The sequence below is a fragment of the Gavialis gangeticus genome, unplaced genomic scaffold (genome assembly GCF_001723915.1).
Source record: "Gavialis gangeticus isolate Ggan-Ray unplaced genomic scaffold, GavGan_comp1, whole genome shotgun sequence".
Taxonomy (NCBI): Eukaryota; Metazoa; Chordata; order Crocodylia; family Gavialidae; genus Gavialis; species Gavialis gangeticus.
This window is the reverse complement of record NW_017728980.1, coordinates 5947055-5963432: the sequence shown is the minus strand read 5'-3', so window position 1 is coordinate 5963432 and position 16378 is coordinate 5947055. Positions and strand designations below refer to the sequence as shown.

The following is a 16378-nucleotide window of genomic DNA, read 5'->3' as shown; positions in this document are numbered from 1 at the left end:
TTACTTTATGACAGAAGAGTGTGGGCAGCTGGAGCTCACCTCATTCTTCTGCTGTCCTGGGCAAACACTACCAGGGCTTGAGGTGTGTGGTTCTGAGCATGCCAGGAATTTCTGTGGAGGGTGGAACCCTCAAGCCATGGGAGCACCTGCCTGGCTTTCCCAAATTCCAGAGATAGGCCACTGGCAATCTCCAGGGAGCATCTTTGGAAGCAGAGAAGAGTCTGGCACCCACAAGATAACTGCATCCACAGATGGTCCAGGATGATGTGGTGAGGGTGGGGAGCAGTGCTCCCTCTAAGCTGTGTGGCATGTACGGCTGCACAGGCATGCCTGGCAGCGTGGTATAAGTCCGCCTGCGCACACTGCGCAGCTTAGAGGGAATGCTGGGGGTGAGCCAAACAAACTACAAAGAAAAAGGCTCAACTGACATTTGAACAAAAACCCAGATCTGTTGCCTTCCCAGATTTTCTGGAATAAGAAATCTGGTAAAATACTATACATTTCCACAGGAGCATTAGGAAAGGCTCGCACAGTATTCTACAGCATCAGACCCAATTCATGGGTGGGGGTATTCGTGCATAAAGTTGATTTACCCCAGGAAGGAGGGGGAGTTAGAACTGCAGGTGTCTAGAAGTAGGTGCTACAGCAGTATAAGGTAAAAGAGGCAATCTCTTCAGCCTCTACTGAGAACAAAGGAAGAAAAGAAGGCCTGCATGTTGACTGTTCACCTGCTAATATTATTCCTGCTTTTTTTCCCTCTCATTATTGAACAACTCAGTTCGTGAATATTTAAAACAACTATCTGGACAGAATATACAACGGAAAGGAATGGGATGAGACGTCAGACATGCTAAGTGCTGACACTACATACATGCATTCACAGAGTGAACACTATAAGTTTCCACAGAACCTCCCATATCAGGTGAGACACCCTCATGGAGATGCTACATCAGAAAAAAAACAGTTCATCTATGTGCCCTTACCTGCGTGGCCTGGCCTTGTTGTTGCAGCTGTTGCAGTTGCTGTGCAGTTAGAAAGCTCACAGGTTTGTTCCCAGCAATCAGCTTGGTCCCAGCTGGCATTGTAGTCAGGATGATGTTCCTACCCAGTCCACTAATGCTGAGAAAACAAAGCAGTTAAGAAATCAGTAGTGAGGCAATGGGGCAGGATCTCCCAAACTCAGTAACACTCAGCCTAAGACTTGTATGGACAGGTATGTTAGGGAACTCTGATTTGGGCAGTCTTGCCTACTAGTTAGACACATGAAGCATACAAACAGTCCAGATCAGTTTCCCAAGGAGTGGGGGATATGAAGGGGTCTGGCATCAGAAATGGATTTGGGTTTAGCCCAAGTCAAAACAGGCAGAGGTCAGAAGCCATAGCAGGAGACAGAGTAAGACAAAGGTTAACCAAGATCAGAAGCCAAACGCCAGAGCTGAAGGTCAAACCAGAATCAAGAGTGAGAACCAGAATCAGGCAAGGCCAAGGGTCTTATTAAAATCAGAAGCCAGAGTCAGACTGAGGAGTTGGAACTAGAAGGATCAGCAAGGACGCACATAGGTCTGGAACAAGAACTTTCACCTTTGCTAGGACAAGGATACTGCAGGCTGAGACTAACTTTTAGGGCTGCAGTGGGTAACGTTTGCTGCCTGGAGCTTCAGGGGACTGGCTGCCTCAACTGATTCACTTGGCCCAGCTGGGACCAGAGCTCAGCAACTCTGGGCTTCCTGCAAGTAGCACTTGTTCAGGGGATGACTTGCCCTGATCTCCTGACTGGGACCAGCTACCTGGGTCCAGGATTCTGATATGGCCTCATTACACAGTATTTATAAATACTGTGACACTAAAGTGTTGCTCAGACCTTCTGCTGAACTCAGGTTATTGTGCAAAAGAGATTTTAAGTGATATAACTGTAACCTGTACTTAGCTAGTACATTAGATGCTAGTTTAGTACGAATATTTTTCCCCATTTGACTGCAAGGTCTGATACTGAGTGACTAGAGGTTATGTAAAAATTGACCATGTACTCCAGCCGTAAAAACTGCATGTAGTCATGTGACTGCTACACTGGTGGCAGTCATGGTCATCCACCACAGCACATCTCTAGGAAGGCTGCACAGGCATGGATTGCTTACATGTCATCCTACTGCATGCAAACTGCAATCCACCATGTAGAAATCTCTGTCTGGAGGTGTTAACTACAGCAACACTAGTAGGACCAATGGCCTATTACTAGAACGTTACTGAACATACACTGAAACAGCTACTTCTGCAGTAGTTTCTCAGCGCAAACAAGGTGTGATTATGAATGGTATTAGATAAGTTATCAGACTAGTGCACTGAACAAGGGTCCTTTTCCGATCATGTAAGACAGACACATGAACCTGATCCTCTACTGCCCCTCTCAGATCACTTAGTGCAAGAAGCATTGCTCACTGGAAGCCATGCAGGTTTTTTCATTCTCTGTACAATACTCACTTGGCTCCAAGGTTGCCCTTGATGATGGGAGCAGTCACCACACTCTTGCCTTTCACTGGCTGGCTGATCACTGATAGTGGCACTGTGATTCGGGCTGGCAGTTTACCCTAGGGAAAGCAGAAGCATATTCAATTATTTTAGTAGCAGTGGAGAGCTTTTTATGTAGGGAACAAGCTTGACAATGCACAAGCATCACATTTGCTTATTTCTATACCCAGTTCTGCAACCAATGACAATTACTACATTGGCTGATAAAATTTTTGTACCATTTCTGGCTCATCAAAATTTCACTCCCCCATCCACCCTACATCACCATCTCCTTCTTATAGCAGTATTTCTCAGGGAAAGATGGTTACTTAATTTTAGCTCCCATATTTCAAAGCACGCAAGTCTAAAACTAGAAACAGGCCACTAATCTAACCTCCAAGATGCAGTTTTAGGTTACAAAGGCTGTGCATAAAACTTGAAAATTACAGTATTCATTTTACTAAACTGCCTTGTCACGCAGGCAACAAGAACTTCCCCATACACAGAAATAAGTGTTCAAGAGATTCTTATTTTGGAGCAAAAACAATGAACTGCAAGATGCAGGAATTTTAGCCACTGCTATAGTGCTATCGGTGAAACAAGCTTAAAAGAAGAAAAGACTTCACCAGTGCTTTGGAGGTTACAGTGATCCTGCCAAAAACTGTGGGTCGTATTTGCAGAGCCCCCCCTTTCCCCTTGAGCAGCCAAGCTGTGCCCGCCTCTCCTTATGAGGCTGGGTCATGCCCTCCTTTCCCCCCCAATATCTGAATCGGGGCCACAGCCTGTTCCTCCCCTCTCCCTGCCCACTGGACAGGGACAAGTTGGGGCTGGGCCATGCCCCTTTCCCCACCCCCTCCCACAAGTCAAGCCATGACCCCCTTTCCTCCTCCCTCACAGGGTCAGTTGAGGCCAGGTCACATGCCCCCTCCCTCACAGGGCCAGTTGAGGGCAGGTCACAAACTTCTTTAACATAAGGAAAAATCTCTTTACAAGTCAAATGCTGAGGGTTTGGAACAGGTTCCCCCCCAGAGGTGGTATTGTCATCCACCCTGGCAATCTTCAAAAAGAATCTTGATGCCCAGCAGTCTTTCCTGCCCAAGTGCAGGGGGGCTGGACTCGATCTGTAAGGTCCCTTCCAGCCCCTAACAACTATGAAACCCTCCCCCATGCAGGGATCAAGCCATGCCCCATTGCCCTCTGCAGGGCCAGGCCATGCCATGCCCCCTTCCCTTATGAGGCTGGGTTGTGGCTGGGCTGCCCCCCGCCACCTTCTGAACGGCTGGATGGAGCTCCCCCCCTCCAAAAAAAACAAAAACAAAGCTCAATTAACTTACTGCCTGGGATGTGGATACCACTGTGGTGCTCACCGGCACCTGCCTCACAGCAGAGGCCCCTGTTCCAATGGTTATGGGAGTGCCAGCTGTTCCAGAGGCCACAGCAACCGCTTTTGATACTGTGGCACTCATAGTTGGTAAAGAGACTGCTGAGGTGTGAACTGTGCCAGGCATGCTTACTGTGGAAGAAGAGGGCTTGGCATGAGTGGCTACAGTTATGGTCTGCCCAGGTTTGGGTGGCATAACCCCTAGCCCCTGCACAATTCGTATGGTGGCAGCTGGCTTTGCCTCAGTGGATGCTGCTGTGGTAATAGCTTTGCCCTTCTGATCTGCTACAGTCATGCCCAGAGCTGGCATCAGTCTGAAAGCTGAGCTTGTTGACTCTGCAGTCTTTAAGTCAGGAGTTACTTTAACCACTGTGCTGCCAGCTGGGCTGGGAGAAGCTGAACTGGCTGGACTAGTCTTAGCTGGGGTATCAGCAGACTGCACAGGATTGGATGTCACGTGCAAAGTTGCAGAGATGCCCTTCCCGGTAGCACTGGTTCCAGTAGCAGCTGTGAAGAGATCCTGAGTCAGTTTGACTGTAGTGACTTGGGACTTGGCAAGAGTAGCCATCATGTCTGGAGTGATACGCAGCACAGTCTGTCCTTTGGCATCGGTGGTGATGGAGGAGGGAGGCAGGCGCAGCACATCCTTGCCTTGGATCCGAAAGTTAGTAGCTGTGAGTGGGATGCCACTTCCAGCCTGGGTCTTCATGCCTAGCTGCCCCGTAATAGCCACCTAAAAAACAAAGTACCATAATTATATCAAACCAGCAAATGCCCCAAAACAGCCAAATGCAAAAAAAATGTTGTCTTTCAGCAGATGGTGTTCTTCTCTCTTCCTCTCAGAATTGGATCAACGGTCCAACAAGATGCTAGAGCCTGATGTGATGCTGGAAAAGGTTTTGACAACTCACTCATTAGATGGCCCTTTCCACCACCACAAGAGACACAGATGGTTGGAGCCAGTCTCCTTGCAACTGAGTTGAGGGGAGAGAACAGCCGACATTCTGGGCTTGTGAATCAAAGGATCAGAATTTCCATGTGGTGCCTGCACATTCCATACAAACTAATCTTACTTGTAAACATGCCCAACTGCATTGCAAATGAGGCACTGACATTTGCAAATGGCACCCAACTATGGCAAACCATAAACTGCCTGAATTTGTGTGGGCAATAAACTCAAACAGTAAGGAACTCAATGCATTTTGCACTAGCTGTTCACATCTGGGTACCCCAGCCCTTTGCCAGGCCACAATAAACAGGAAATAGATAGCTTACAGAGAGCACTCCTCTACCATGCACTTCTCACCTGCTTGATGATGTTCTGGCCAGCTATATTCTGGATGACCGTGGTGGTAGAGGAGGAGCTTGGTGCAGAGCTGCCAGGAGAGCTGGTTACCGGCTTTACTGTGGGACTGGGTGCTGCAGAGAGGCCTGTCACAGTGATGCCCGTCTGTCCTGTCACAGAAGCTCCTGGTCGCTGCACCTGCACTGGGCTGGTTTGGGCTTTCACTGGTAGGGTCATAACAGCCTAATGTGAAGGCAAGAGACATGTTCACAGGTAAGGTACTTGGCTCCATCACACCTATATTCTGCTTGATCCCACATTGCCCAGGTTGGCTGGAACTTTCAACCCGATCCAATCTATGCACCTCTCCTATCTCCGAGTCCTTATCTGATACTCTCTTCTTCAAGGTTGTGAAACACCCCAGTCTATCCACAAATCTGTACTGCAGAGATCCATACTGCCAAGTGTACAAGACCAAAATGCTGGTAACCCACATAAACAGTATTAGCTGTTCCCCCATTCCAACTTTCCTGATGCCTCTGACTTTTCCTCAGACCTCCAGCCACCTTTAAAGTTCCCCAAATCAAACCATCTTTCCTCTTGAAACACTATCTTCAGACAACTCTACAATCTGCTACCTCCCCTTTTACCTCCACCGTATTATTTCTTCCTCCTTACTATAAAGCAGAGGGCTCAATCTTCTGGCCCTGTAGGCCAGATGAGGGGTGCAGGGCCAGTCTGCATACCAACTCAACCTCATGTGCTTGATTTGGCTGTGGCATGACCCAGGGCTCTAGCCCCACTGCATGCCAGGCCACATCACCTGGCTTGCAGGACACCCCAGAGGTCTAGAAATTTGGCAGCAAGGGAATGGCAATTAACACCACCGCTGCTCCCTCACTGCCAAATATCCAGACCCCTGGGGAGGCCGATGGACCAGATAACGTGGCCAGAACTGACCAGTGGGCCAGAATATGAGCACTGCTGTTATTAAGGACATGCATCCTTTGCCCAGTTTCCGCTGCTGGTATCAGTCACTTTGTGACTTCACAACTTTGTAATTATCTGTATTGCTGTGGTGCCCAAAGACGCCTAGGGATCAGGGTCCTATTGCATTATGTAAGTGTCACAAGAGGAACCTTCCTGGTCCCCAAAACCTCACCTATCACTGGTTTTTGTAATTACCCTCCATCTGGCTTCCCCACCTCTCACTTCCGCAATTTCCAGACGGAACAAACCTCACCTTCCTGGCAGGTCACTCTGATTATATCAACACTCTAACTTGAGTCCCTTCACAGGCTTCTCTCTTACTGCCTTAAATCTTGTCCCTCTTTTTCCTCCTCCATTTTCTGATTTTCTTTTTCACTCCTTGTCTACTATACAGCTTCCTCCTCAAACTGCCTTCACTAAGGCCATCTTTCACGCAGTTCTTAAAACCTACTTCTTCCTGGAATCATCTTCCTTCTCCCAATGACCCCTCTACTCAGCTTCCTTTCCTAGCCATCATTTGCTTGGTCTTATGCAGCAGGTTCTTTGGATTTTTTCCAATGACTGAGTTCTGTTTACACTCTGGGAGCCAAATAAATGAAAGATAAAAATACTGAGCACCTGTGCAGAGCTCATTTGTTCCACTCCAGATGCAACTGTCTATTAGAAGTGGGCACTTACAGCCTGTAACTCCTAATGCTACAGGATCCATCATGATGAAAGGCACTAGACTTGGCCCATGCTTCCCACATCACCACTCTCACCTGTGGCAGTACTTTGGTTTGAGTGGCTGTAGCTGGAACACGGATCTGAGGCACTGATGCAGGTTGCGGTTGCTGTGCTACCACAGGGGCTTGCTGAGATGCAGGTGGGAGGCTGGACTGTGCAGTCACTACACGGACCTGCGGAAGCCCTGAGGAGGCAGTATGGCTTACCACCCGGGTAGGGGGTGGCGGCTGCGGCCCAGCTTGTGTCTGTGCGCTTTGAGCTGTGGAAAGAAGTGTTCCAAGCTGCGGCATGGCAGGGGATGACACTAAGAGAACGCTATGGACAAATGGAAAGCCAGCAGATTAATGCAGAAAGGAGATGAGAGAAATCAAGTGCTCATGTGGTAATAAACTTGCTATTTGTTGACAGAGGAAAAGTAAAAGAAGAAATGTTACCTTGGGCTGGGTTTAGCTGGCTCTGGTCCAACACTAGGCACGTTCTTGCTAACCACAGAAACTGGTGGGGGTGAAATGGGTGTTGCTGGCAATGCTGGCGTGGTGGGAGTCAAAGGAGTCACAGGGGTTGGTGGCATGCTGGAGTCACTGAGGCTCAGCTGGCCTGGCTCTGAAGTGCTGCTGGGGAGCGCTTTCACAGAGCTCTCCTTACTGCTAGATTTCTGCAACAGAATCATAATTAGGGTGGGCATTCTTGTGGAAAACAGCCCAGGTCACCTGCTGTGCATGGGAAATCTTAAACTGGAGCACCACATTCTACATAGATATGCATGAACCCACAGAGCTGGACCCTGAAATAAGAGGTGACGATCCTCTTTTCTACCATTATGGCACAGGGGGCTTTGGGCAGTTTCTCTACTGCTGTTCTGAGGGGACTGCATTTTTACAGTGGTGGATGTATAAAGAGTTCGTGTCTGCCATGCAACCCAAGCCTCCCACCTCTTAACAGCTATGGAACAAAAAAGTTGCAGGCGCTTCCTCTGTCAGCTCTAAATCAATAATGGTGGATGCCAGGCAGGTACTTAAAACAGGATAGAGCTCCCTGTTCTCCCTCTGTAACAGCCATGCCTGCCACTCTCAGAGACAAGGTACTGGGGTAGATGGACCATTGGTATGACCCAGTAGAGCAATTCTTATGTTGTTGCTAGTTGGCTAATTCACTAGTTGAAAATGTCACTTTAAATTGTTTAATTCATTTCATGTCAATAAATGAATGCTGGACCAAGAGTTGTGGAGAGCCAAGTCTCCTATTTATCCACGGGCCTATAGCACAGGCAACAGAAAGGCATGTCACACACACAGACACACACACGAGCTGTGGAGGTCCATACCCAAGGCAGGGAGCGTAGTTCAGTTTCCATGGCCTTTCAGTTGAGACCACCAGGAGGGCTGACAATTAATGCCAGTCATGGTGGTGATTTTGTTTCCAGAGGACTAGCATCCATGTTCTTGGGACTACGAATCACCAATTCATTCTGTATATATGAATGTTAGGTCCAGTTGATGGCAGTTATTCTGTACCACTAGGGACAGGAGCTAAATTTGACCCAATAACTCTGTATCCCAGTCTCAATTCCCCAAATCATCCTATCCCTAAACAAGACAACTTACTGTCTTGGCTGCAGGTTTAGGTTTCTGCTGAAGGGCTTTCTTGGCCTTTGCTGCAGCAGCCTGAGCTTGGTGAATCCGCTCTGTAAACAAGAACAATTACTTACAGTCCCTGAACAGAGACTGAAACTGATGCAGCAGAGCCACATCACCATTCATTCATCACTGTACCTTCATTTTGAGACACTGTAATCAGAAACTGTCAGTAACAAATCAAGTTCATAATATAGCAAACTGAAAGACCTGGTAGCCTGTCCAGAAACAAGGAAGACTATTAGTAAGAAATATGCATGAAATGCACTAACAATCAAATACTCAATCATCAGTTATGCGTACATGTCTGGACACACATTTCTTGTGCATGGAACGTAATTTTTCTGACTCAATAGTCAAGCCTTTCATTTTGTTATATTATTCCATAGATCAATTTAACTGTGGATGAAATGGTTTCATCAGGATCAGAAAGTGACTAGAGGGAAAGAAAACTATCAGTTACTTCATCCACAACAAGCAGCTTGAAAAATGAAAGTTAAATGAGTTTTTTAAAGTTTTAATTTCTACTAAGGTAAAAACAGCAATATTAACAGGTCAGGACCTACCAAACTCCTCTTCACTCCTGTCCCGGTGCAGATATATCCACAGTTTACGTCCAATATCGTATTTCACACAAGGATCTTTCTCATAATGGAGCCGGTCCAGAGCACCACTAACCACAGTATTAACCTGGATAAAAAGTCAAAACTCACAATAACTTAAAGAGCCCAAGTTTGGCCCAACAATGGTCATACTGATAAATGGTGAGGAGTATGAATCTTACAAATTGTTAGCAACCTTCTTTTGAATAAGGAGGTGCAGCCTTTGAAATGCAAATGACTATATAGGATGTTACTTGCTATTCAGATGGAGTCTCTGTAGGCAATGACCCCCTACTTAATATGAGAAGCTGTAGACCACAGTATTAACTCGGTGGGACACATATAGCCTACTATCTGTGCTTTAGTCCTCTAGAGCACAAGGCAAGAGTGTTGTAGTAAAACAGTAAAACGGTACACGGATCTCATTTCCAAATCAATGAGCCACAAGCTACTGAGTCACTGAATATTGCCTTTTCTGAACAGTGCATGCTGTAGGAGGGATACTTGTTTCTGAAGTGTAAGTATGCTGAGCTTTATATGGATTATTTTTGTCTAACTTACTTGGGCACTGGTGACATCAGGAGCCAGGAACTGAGAATCTTTAAGCAGTTCACAGATTTCAGCACGTGTTCCTTCTCCATTAGGAAGGCGGGCTGCTGCATCCCGCACTGAAAAGAGAAAGTTTAGGCTCTATGAGGAAAACTCAAAGGCTCTTCCTCTGACTAAGCTCTATCCAGGAATACCTTCCCAGAACCCATTAATATTTATGACTGAGCAGACTATAAAGAACTATTCATATGCAGCATCTTCAACACTTGCTGGCCTGGGTGTTAGAGAAATGACCTCAGAAGTCTGAGCTCTATCACCTGCATAGCTCTGCCACAGACTAGAGTACCCAAAGACAGAGGACCACTATGACAAATGGAGAGGACCCCAAGCTAGGACACGATCATCATGTCCTCTTATTCATTGATTTAAGTGCAAAAATACCTTCTTATCCTCCTACTTGCTCCCATCTGAATTTTCCTCAGTAAACGAATAGAGATCACTTCAACAATAAAAATCTGAAATTGATAGCCTTTGTCTCCAACTCAGTTACAGCCAGGGGGCAGCCATGAGTCTCATCTAGCTTTACCTGCACTGCAGACCACACTAACAGGCCTTCCGTCAGAAGAATGATAGCTCTCTCCTCCAAAGCGGATTATGCTGTGACGAAAAACATACTGCACACTCAGACATGAGCTAAACCCCCTGGATCACTAGTCTGCAACAGGCTCTTTCCAAACTAATGGAAGATCTGTAAAGTTCATACTTTTTTCTTCAATGGGCACAACCCCCCCCCCCAACAAATCCCAGACAAAATGCTACTCAAGAGAGCTAAAAGCAAGCATTAGATTATGAGAGTAATATTAGGTTTACTCCCACTCCAGTCCCATATTCACCTTGCCTATCTTGGCTAGCAGTTTCCTTTTCAACCACCTCCAAGTCCCACACATGCACAATCACAGGACCATTGTACCAGGACACAGTTCAAAAGCACCTTTGTTGTTTTTCTAATACTTTGAGCACTTCTCCTAGCCAGGCTCCACATCTGTGCATCTCTCCTTCACTCTCCTCCCCACTTCTTACTTACAGATCAACACAGGCTGAAAAGCAAGTCTCTTCTGTTTCTGTCATCTGGAACAAGCTCTCTGAATCACCCTATTAATACCTTATTTCAAGCATCTTTTCTTTCTTGCTTAGGTCACCTAATTCCGTTCCACTATTATGAGCTAGCTATGCAAAGCCCCCTGTGATGCAATCTCAATTAAACAGTATCATAAAAAGTTGTATTGCAAAGAGTGCTACTGCCTTACCAAGGGACAAGATAGTGACATATGCTGGCCTGTCTGATCGCAGGAGAGAATGCTCTCGAGCTTTGTTCAATGAGGTCTCCTTGTCAAACACGCCCTTCACAGGACCAACAACTGACTCAAAGCCATGCATGCGAAAGGTGAAGGCCTTGTGGGGCTGGCTGTAACGGTAGCGCTCCTGCAAGTGGGGAATAAAAGGGGAACAGTGGAGAATAAGTTACACAGTGAAGACATCTTATTAGCTCCTTATGAGCATGGCAGTTACTTTTACACCAACATTTACTCTGTAGCAAGCATGAAATCACTGACATTTCTCATGCTTCAAGGCTTAAAACAAATATCAGCTATTTCTTCTGATTCAGAGCTACACAATGAAGGGCATTAGGGTTTCTCAAGCCTCTCTTTGAAGCACCCAACTACGAGCACTTCCCAGACCTCAGCATATGGGACACCATGTTAACATGAGGCTTATTTTTAAGAAAAACAAGTCTTGCTGCGTTTCAGCCCGCTAATGCACGCAGCCCTTTCAGGGTCAAGGAGATTAAGCGTGAAGTACACTAGTCATGGCAGAAATTAAGGTACTATCGTAAGTTTTAAATCATTTAGACTCCAGACATGGAAGGGCAATTCCATCAGCTTAGTTTCTTTTTAGCAAAGTAGTCTGAACAGGTAAGAGAGGTTAGCGAGGATTCTTGTCCACATATAAAACACATCCTCCCAATCCTTTGCACTGTCATTTGGCAAAGATCTCCATATCCATACCTCGCCTTTCACAGACCTGCCCTTATCAGTGGGCACACATACAGAAGAGGTGAATATCTGCTCCACAGTACATAAATCCTTAAATGGACTGCTAGCTGAAAAAGACTTACTGGAACCAACAAGCGCTACAAATAATGCTGCCAGGTCTGCGTGCACATGCATATACCACTTGTTTTGTGCTGCTTCAGTCCAGACTAGCTCAGGTGCACGTGGCTAAGTCACCTTCAAGTATTGGAAGCTCCAATGGGGATACAAATCCTGGCATTACTATCTGAATAGATTTGCTCTTTTATACCTTGTGGGAATAACACTCCTGGATTTGGAGCAGAAACTGCCAGGCTATGTTCTCAGTGCAGCATGATTCAGCTAGTAACTGCAGCAGCCATGTAAAGGCAGTGTATTTGTTACAGCAACACTTTTTTGCTTAAGTTTGTAGTAAATAATTCCTGTTCCAGATCAGGCTATGGATTCACCTTACCCTGAGCAAATTCAGTTTTCAGGCCATTCATGTTAAAACAAAGAGTATTCTCTCCTCACCTGCTCCTGGAAGACACGTTTCTCCTCCCCAGTGCTGGGTCGGACTACATAGTCAGTCCTTCTGAAACAAAGATAGTCATCAGCACTGAGTGACTACAGGCAAACTGCAGCCAAATGACATCATATACGACCAACTCCTCACACCCTCTCTGCAAATGTATCTACATGAGAAGAAACTGATTCTTAATGAACTTACATTTATAAGGATGAAATGCTCTTTACAGAACTTAGTGTTCTCTAGACTGCATCTGGAGAAAGGTGGGGGCCAACTAAAGATTAGAGCATGGTACTGAGAGTCAGGAAACTTGGCTTCTGCCCCTTATTCCATCTGGATAACTCTCGGAAAAGTCACTTTGTCTCTCCGCAGCCCGATCTGATCGGGGGCAGCAGGGCAGGCCCTATGAGGAAAGGCTAAGGGACCTGAACCTGTTCAGCCTGCACAAGAGAAGGCTGAGGGGGGATCTAGTGGCCGTTTACAAACTAGTCAGGGGGGATCAGCAGGCACTGGGGGAGTCCCTGTTCCCCTGAGCACTCCCAGGAGTGACAAGAAATAATGGAGACAAGCTGGCAGAGGGTAGATTTAGGCTAGATATCACGAGGCGCTACTTCACTGTCAGGGCAGCTAGGATCTGGAACCAACTTCCAAGAGAAGTGGTGCTGGCTCCTACCGTGGGGGTCTTTAAGAGGAGGCTAACACCTTGCTGGGGTCGTCTGACCCCAGTACCCTTTCCTGCCATGGCATGGGGTCGGACTTGATTATCTGCTCAGGTCCCTTCCGACCCTACTAACTATGATTTATGTTTCTATAACATGGGGATATTTGAATCTCCCTGTGAGGTAGATTTATCAGAATACAGAAAGCTCTTACACATTTCTATGAGCATCTTTTCACACACTGTGTATCCGTAATATGGGACCATCAAAATGCTGCCACTGCTAGACTGGAATGTAGCTTCTGTTAACAATGCACAGCCATAACAAAACAATCAATCCAGCACTAGGGGGGGAAAAAAAAAAAAAAACAAACCCAAAAAACCCCTCCCATTTAATCAAAATGGTAGAGGGAGCTCAGGGAAGCAGAAAGTAAATGTCCAGAGTAGGAATCTGGCCAGAACACTTAATTACACCTGGGATTTGAAAGCCCAGCTGTGTTCTTTCTATCACCAATATATCATCACTAGTAGTGAAGATTACATAATCAGAAATGAACTGATGCTGGTAGTGCATAAAATAGGACAGAATCCAGCTCACTCTCCTGAGGCTGTACTGGAGCTGCAAGGCTTATTTATGTCATCAGTAAGGCCAGCAAAGACTCAAAGACCTCTGAGGCAGCTATCTGCAGTAAGCTGACAAAGAGGAGGGAGAATTTTTCATTATCGCTTAAGTAACTGCCACTAGCCAAGTGGTGTTTTTTTGTAACTAGCTCTTCAGAGGGGAGTGCACATAGTAATATCTACTGCAGATATAGTGATTTAGGCTCACAGGCCTGAGTATCGAACACCACTGTAGCATTTTTCATAAGACCACGGTTTCTGGCTACCTCAGTACCATATACTTACACCCTGGGAACTGGTGTGGTGGCATCTGGACTGTCTTCATTTTCCTATTGAGAAACAAAGAAACGTCAGACAGGTGCATAACCAGCTGGGATCAGCACTACTAAGGGATTCTCTGCCTCACCTTGAAAAACATCTGGTCTTTGGTCTCCAACCAGAGTTGAAAAAGTGCTGCCAATTCCTTCTCAAGGTCTTGGGAAGAGCCTGGTACAAAAAGACCAAAGGAAAGAGGCAACAGGAGTCACTTTTTTGTAACTAGCACCCTGCTGCTTGTTCTTCCATTAGTGTCCAAAACCGCCCTCATTGTTTAGATCACAGCAGAGATACCTCAATTACTATATTTACTTGCATACCACATGCACCATCCCCCACAAAATTAGCTGTCCAAAATTGGGGTGTGTGTCTTAAGCATGAAAGCTGATTTTCCGTCCAGAATAGCAGCAGTGGCATTTCTACTCAGGCAGCCAACTGAGAGTCAACTAATTTCACAGCTCATTAGAACCTACTTTTTTCCTGTTAATTGCTCTTCACTCAACAGGTATTAATGATCCACGTCTCTCCTTTTTAATGGTTTGATGTTCCTCTAATCAAGCTATTCTTTCTTTAGCAATTTGCAATTTAGTTACTGTTCTCTTATTTCACCGCCCTGCCGACTATTTGAACTCTTTTCAAAATCCTGAATCTGACTATGGAGTCCAATCTTCAGCAACAGTTACAGTTTCAGCTTTTCAAAGCTGCTAAGTACTGCTAGTAATTCAGCTGTGAAAGGATTAAAACTGTAGCTTTTGTCTGAGCAGGAAAGGGATGGCATGCTGAATGGTGCAAGTGAACCCAAATCCCTCAGCAAAAGGGAGTGTAACACCCCCACTCCCATAATTCTGAAAACATGGATCTGGAAGAGTATCTTCCCAGTTCAAATCTGAGCAAGAATTACTGTGGTTAAGATACGAAATTTGGCCAGATAAGTAAACAGAATTAGAATACAAGAGGCCTGGGTTCTGCTGCCAGCTGTACCATTAACTCATTGGGCAAGCTCCTTATCAATCTGCATCTCAGGTCCCCTATATATGTTATATCTATTACACAATTATCTGGCTAACTGCATGATAAATTTAGACTGGCTACATGTGCAAACTAACTATGGCGCCTTAAAAAGGTCCAACGAGCTGTAAGGTCATTGCTCAAAAATGTGTAATAACTTTACAGCTGGTTTCTATCTAGGTTTAATTTGCACATGTAGGCAATGGTCCCCAGGATGGGAGACTGCAGCAGCTGTGATCTCTCAGCCACTGAGACGTTCCATGTAGCAGCTAGGACACCACATCTGCTGTGAACTCCCAGATGCAGAGCACCTCACACACCCCCACGGTTGGGAGAGTCCGCAGCTGACAGGACTCTCTGTTCTGGCTGCACCCCATGTGGGGCGCTGCTGTGATATCCCAACCCCAGGGAGTGTGTGGGATGTCCCACAGCTGGCAGCCCATCAGCAGAGGGGGCTTCCAGGTGCAGGACCCTATTTCTTGTTGATGCAGGGGGAGCCCAGGATCAGGCTTCCCTGAACCAGCAGTAAGGCACAATAGGATCCAATGTGCGATCCCACAGTCGCGTGGCATGCAGGAGGCAGGATTGTGTGGATTACACATTAGATCCCTTTGTGCCCTTACCTGCACATGTAGAGGGGGTCTCAGTTCTCCTTTTAAAATGGAGACCGTTTTACTGTTCTGTCTCATAGAGCAGCTTAATTCATCAGTGTGTGCAGTATACTTAGTGCTCCTTAGAAGTAAGGCAATAGAAAAAAGAGCAAATATATGAGATGTTCTAGCAGCCTGGAGAAGAAGAGAAGGGACAGTCAGGTCAGCAACACTAAGGAAGCTGTCATATCCCACTTTACCCAAATATACCCGAATCTCTCCTGCTGACCTTACTGATGAGACAAGAAAAACCTTGCAGGCTAAAAAAAGACAGGAGGTGTTGAACACTGAAGTAGCTGAAACATGACACCTAGAAAAAACATCCAACCTTAACTATTATAAAAACAAGGCAGGGAACAAGTTACTGACCAAGCAATTTCCACTGCTGGGATTTTTCCTTGAATTCAACAAATGGAGAAAAACTGGGAGGAACATCTGCAATTAAAAAGATGTGGTTTTCATGTCCAATGCTTTACGAAGATACACATGGAAAATTCTAAACTACATTTAAAGCTGCCAAATTAGATTTGCAATGATGAATAAGGCACTTTAACTGATTAGCTAACCACAGCTCTACATATGTCATTGCTAAAGGTGCTAGAGGGTATATTAGCAGCTTAAGGTTGGCACTGCAAACCCCAGAGAGCAGAGGAGCAAGATACTGAACCTTCACTGACGCTGTCAGTTCAAATCCAGTTCAGACTGGAAGAAACCTGAAGTTGCTACCATACAATGGATGCTTCTTGGCTATGTAAGATGAATTTAGAACTCTTCAGTTCAGTTCCCAAAGTATTCATATTACAATCACTGTTATAAAAATATATATATATATATATATATATATATATATTAATGC

The 16378-nt window shown here is 45.8% G+C and overlaps 1 protein-coding gene across 2 annotated transcripts in view; it reads right to left on the bottom strand.

Moving 5' to 3' along the window:
• The window catches only part of NFRKB (nuclear factor related to kappaB binding protein), a 38141-nt gene that overhangs the window by 8347 nt on the left and 13416 nt on the right, over positions 1-16378 (bottom strand). Inside the window, exons 12-25 of one of the 2 annotated variants that reach the window (XM_019509355.1) lie at positions 15892-15957; positions 13956-14035; positions 13835-13878; positions 12276-12336; positions 10980-11154; positions 9685-9791; positions 9088-9211; positions 8492-8571; positions 7322-7542; positions 6923-7202; positions 5193-5414; positions 3840-4619; positions 2479-2585; positions 984-1119 (exon numbers count right to left, since the gene is read on the bottom strand). In XM_019509355.1, the coding sequence (XP_019364900.1) occupies positions 984-1119; positions 2479-2585; positions 3840-4619; positions 5193-5414; positions 6923-7202; positions 7322-7542; positions 8492-8571; positions 9088-9211; positions 9685-9791; positions 10980-11154; positions 12276-12336; positions 13835-13878; positions 13956-14035; positions 15892-15957 (2483 nt within the window). The remainder of the gene's footprint in view (positions 1-983; positions 1120-2478; positions 2586-3839; positions 4620-5192; positions 5415-6922; positions 7203-7321; positions 7543-8491; positions 8572-9087; positions 9212-9684; positions 9792-10979; positions 11155-12275; positions 12337-13834; positions 13879-13955; positions 14036-15891; positions 15958-16378) is intronic. The other variant, XM_019509363.1, reaches the window with a different exon arrangement.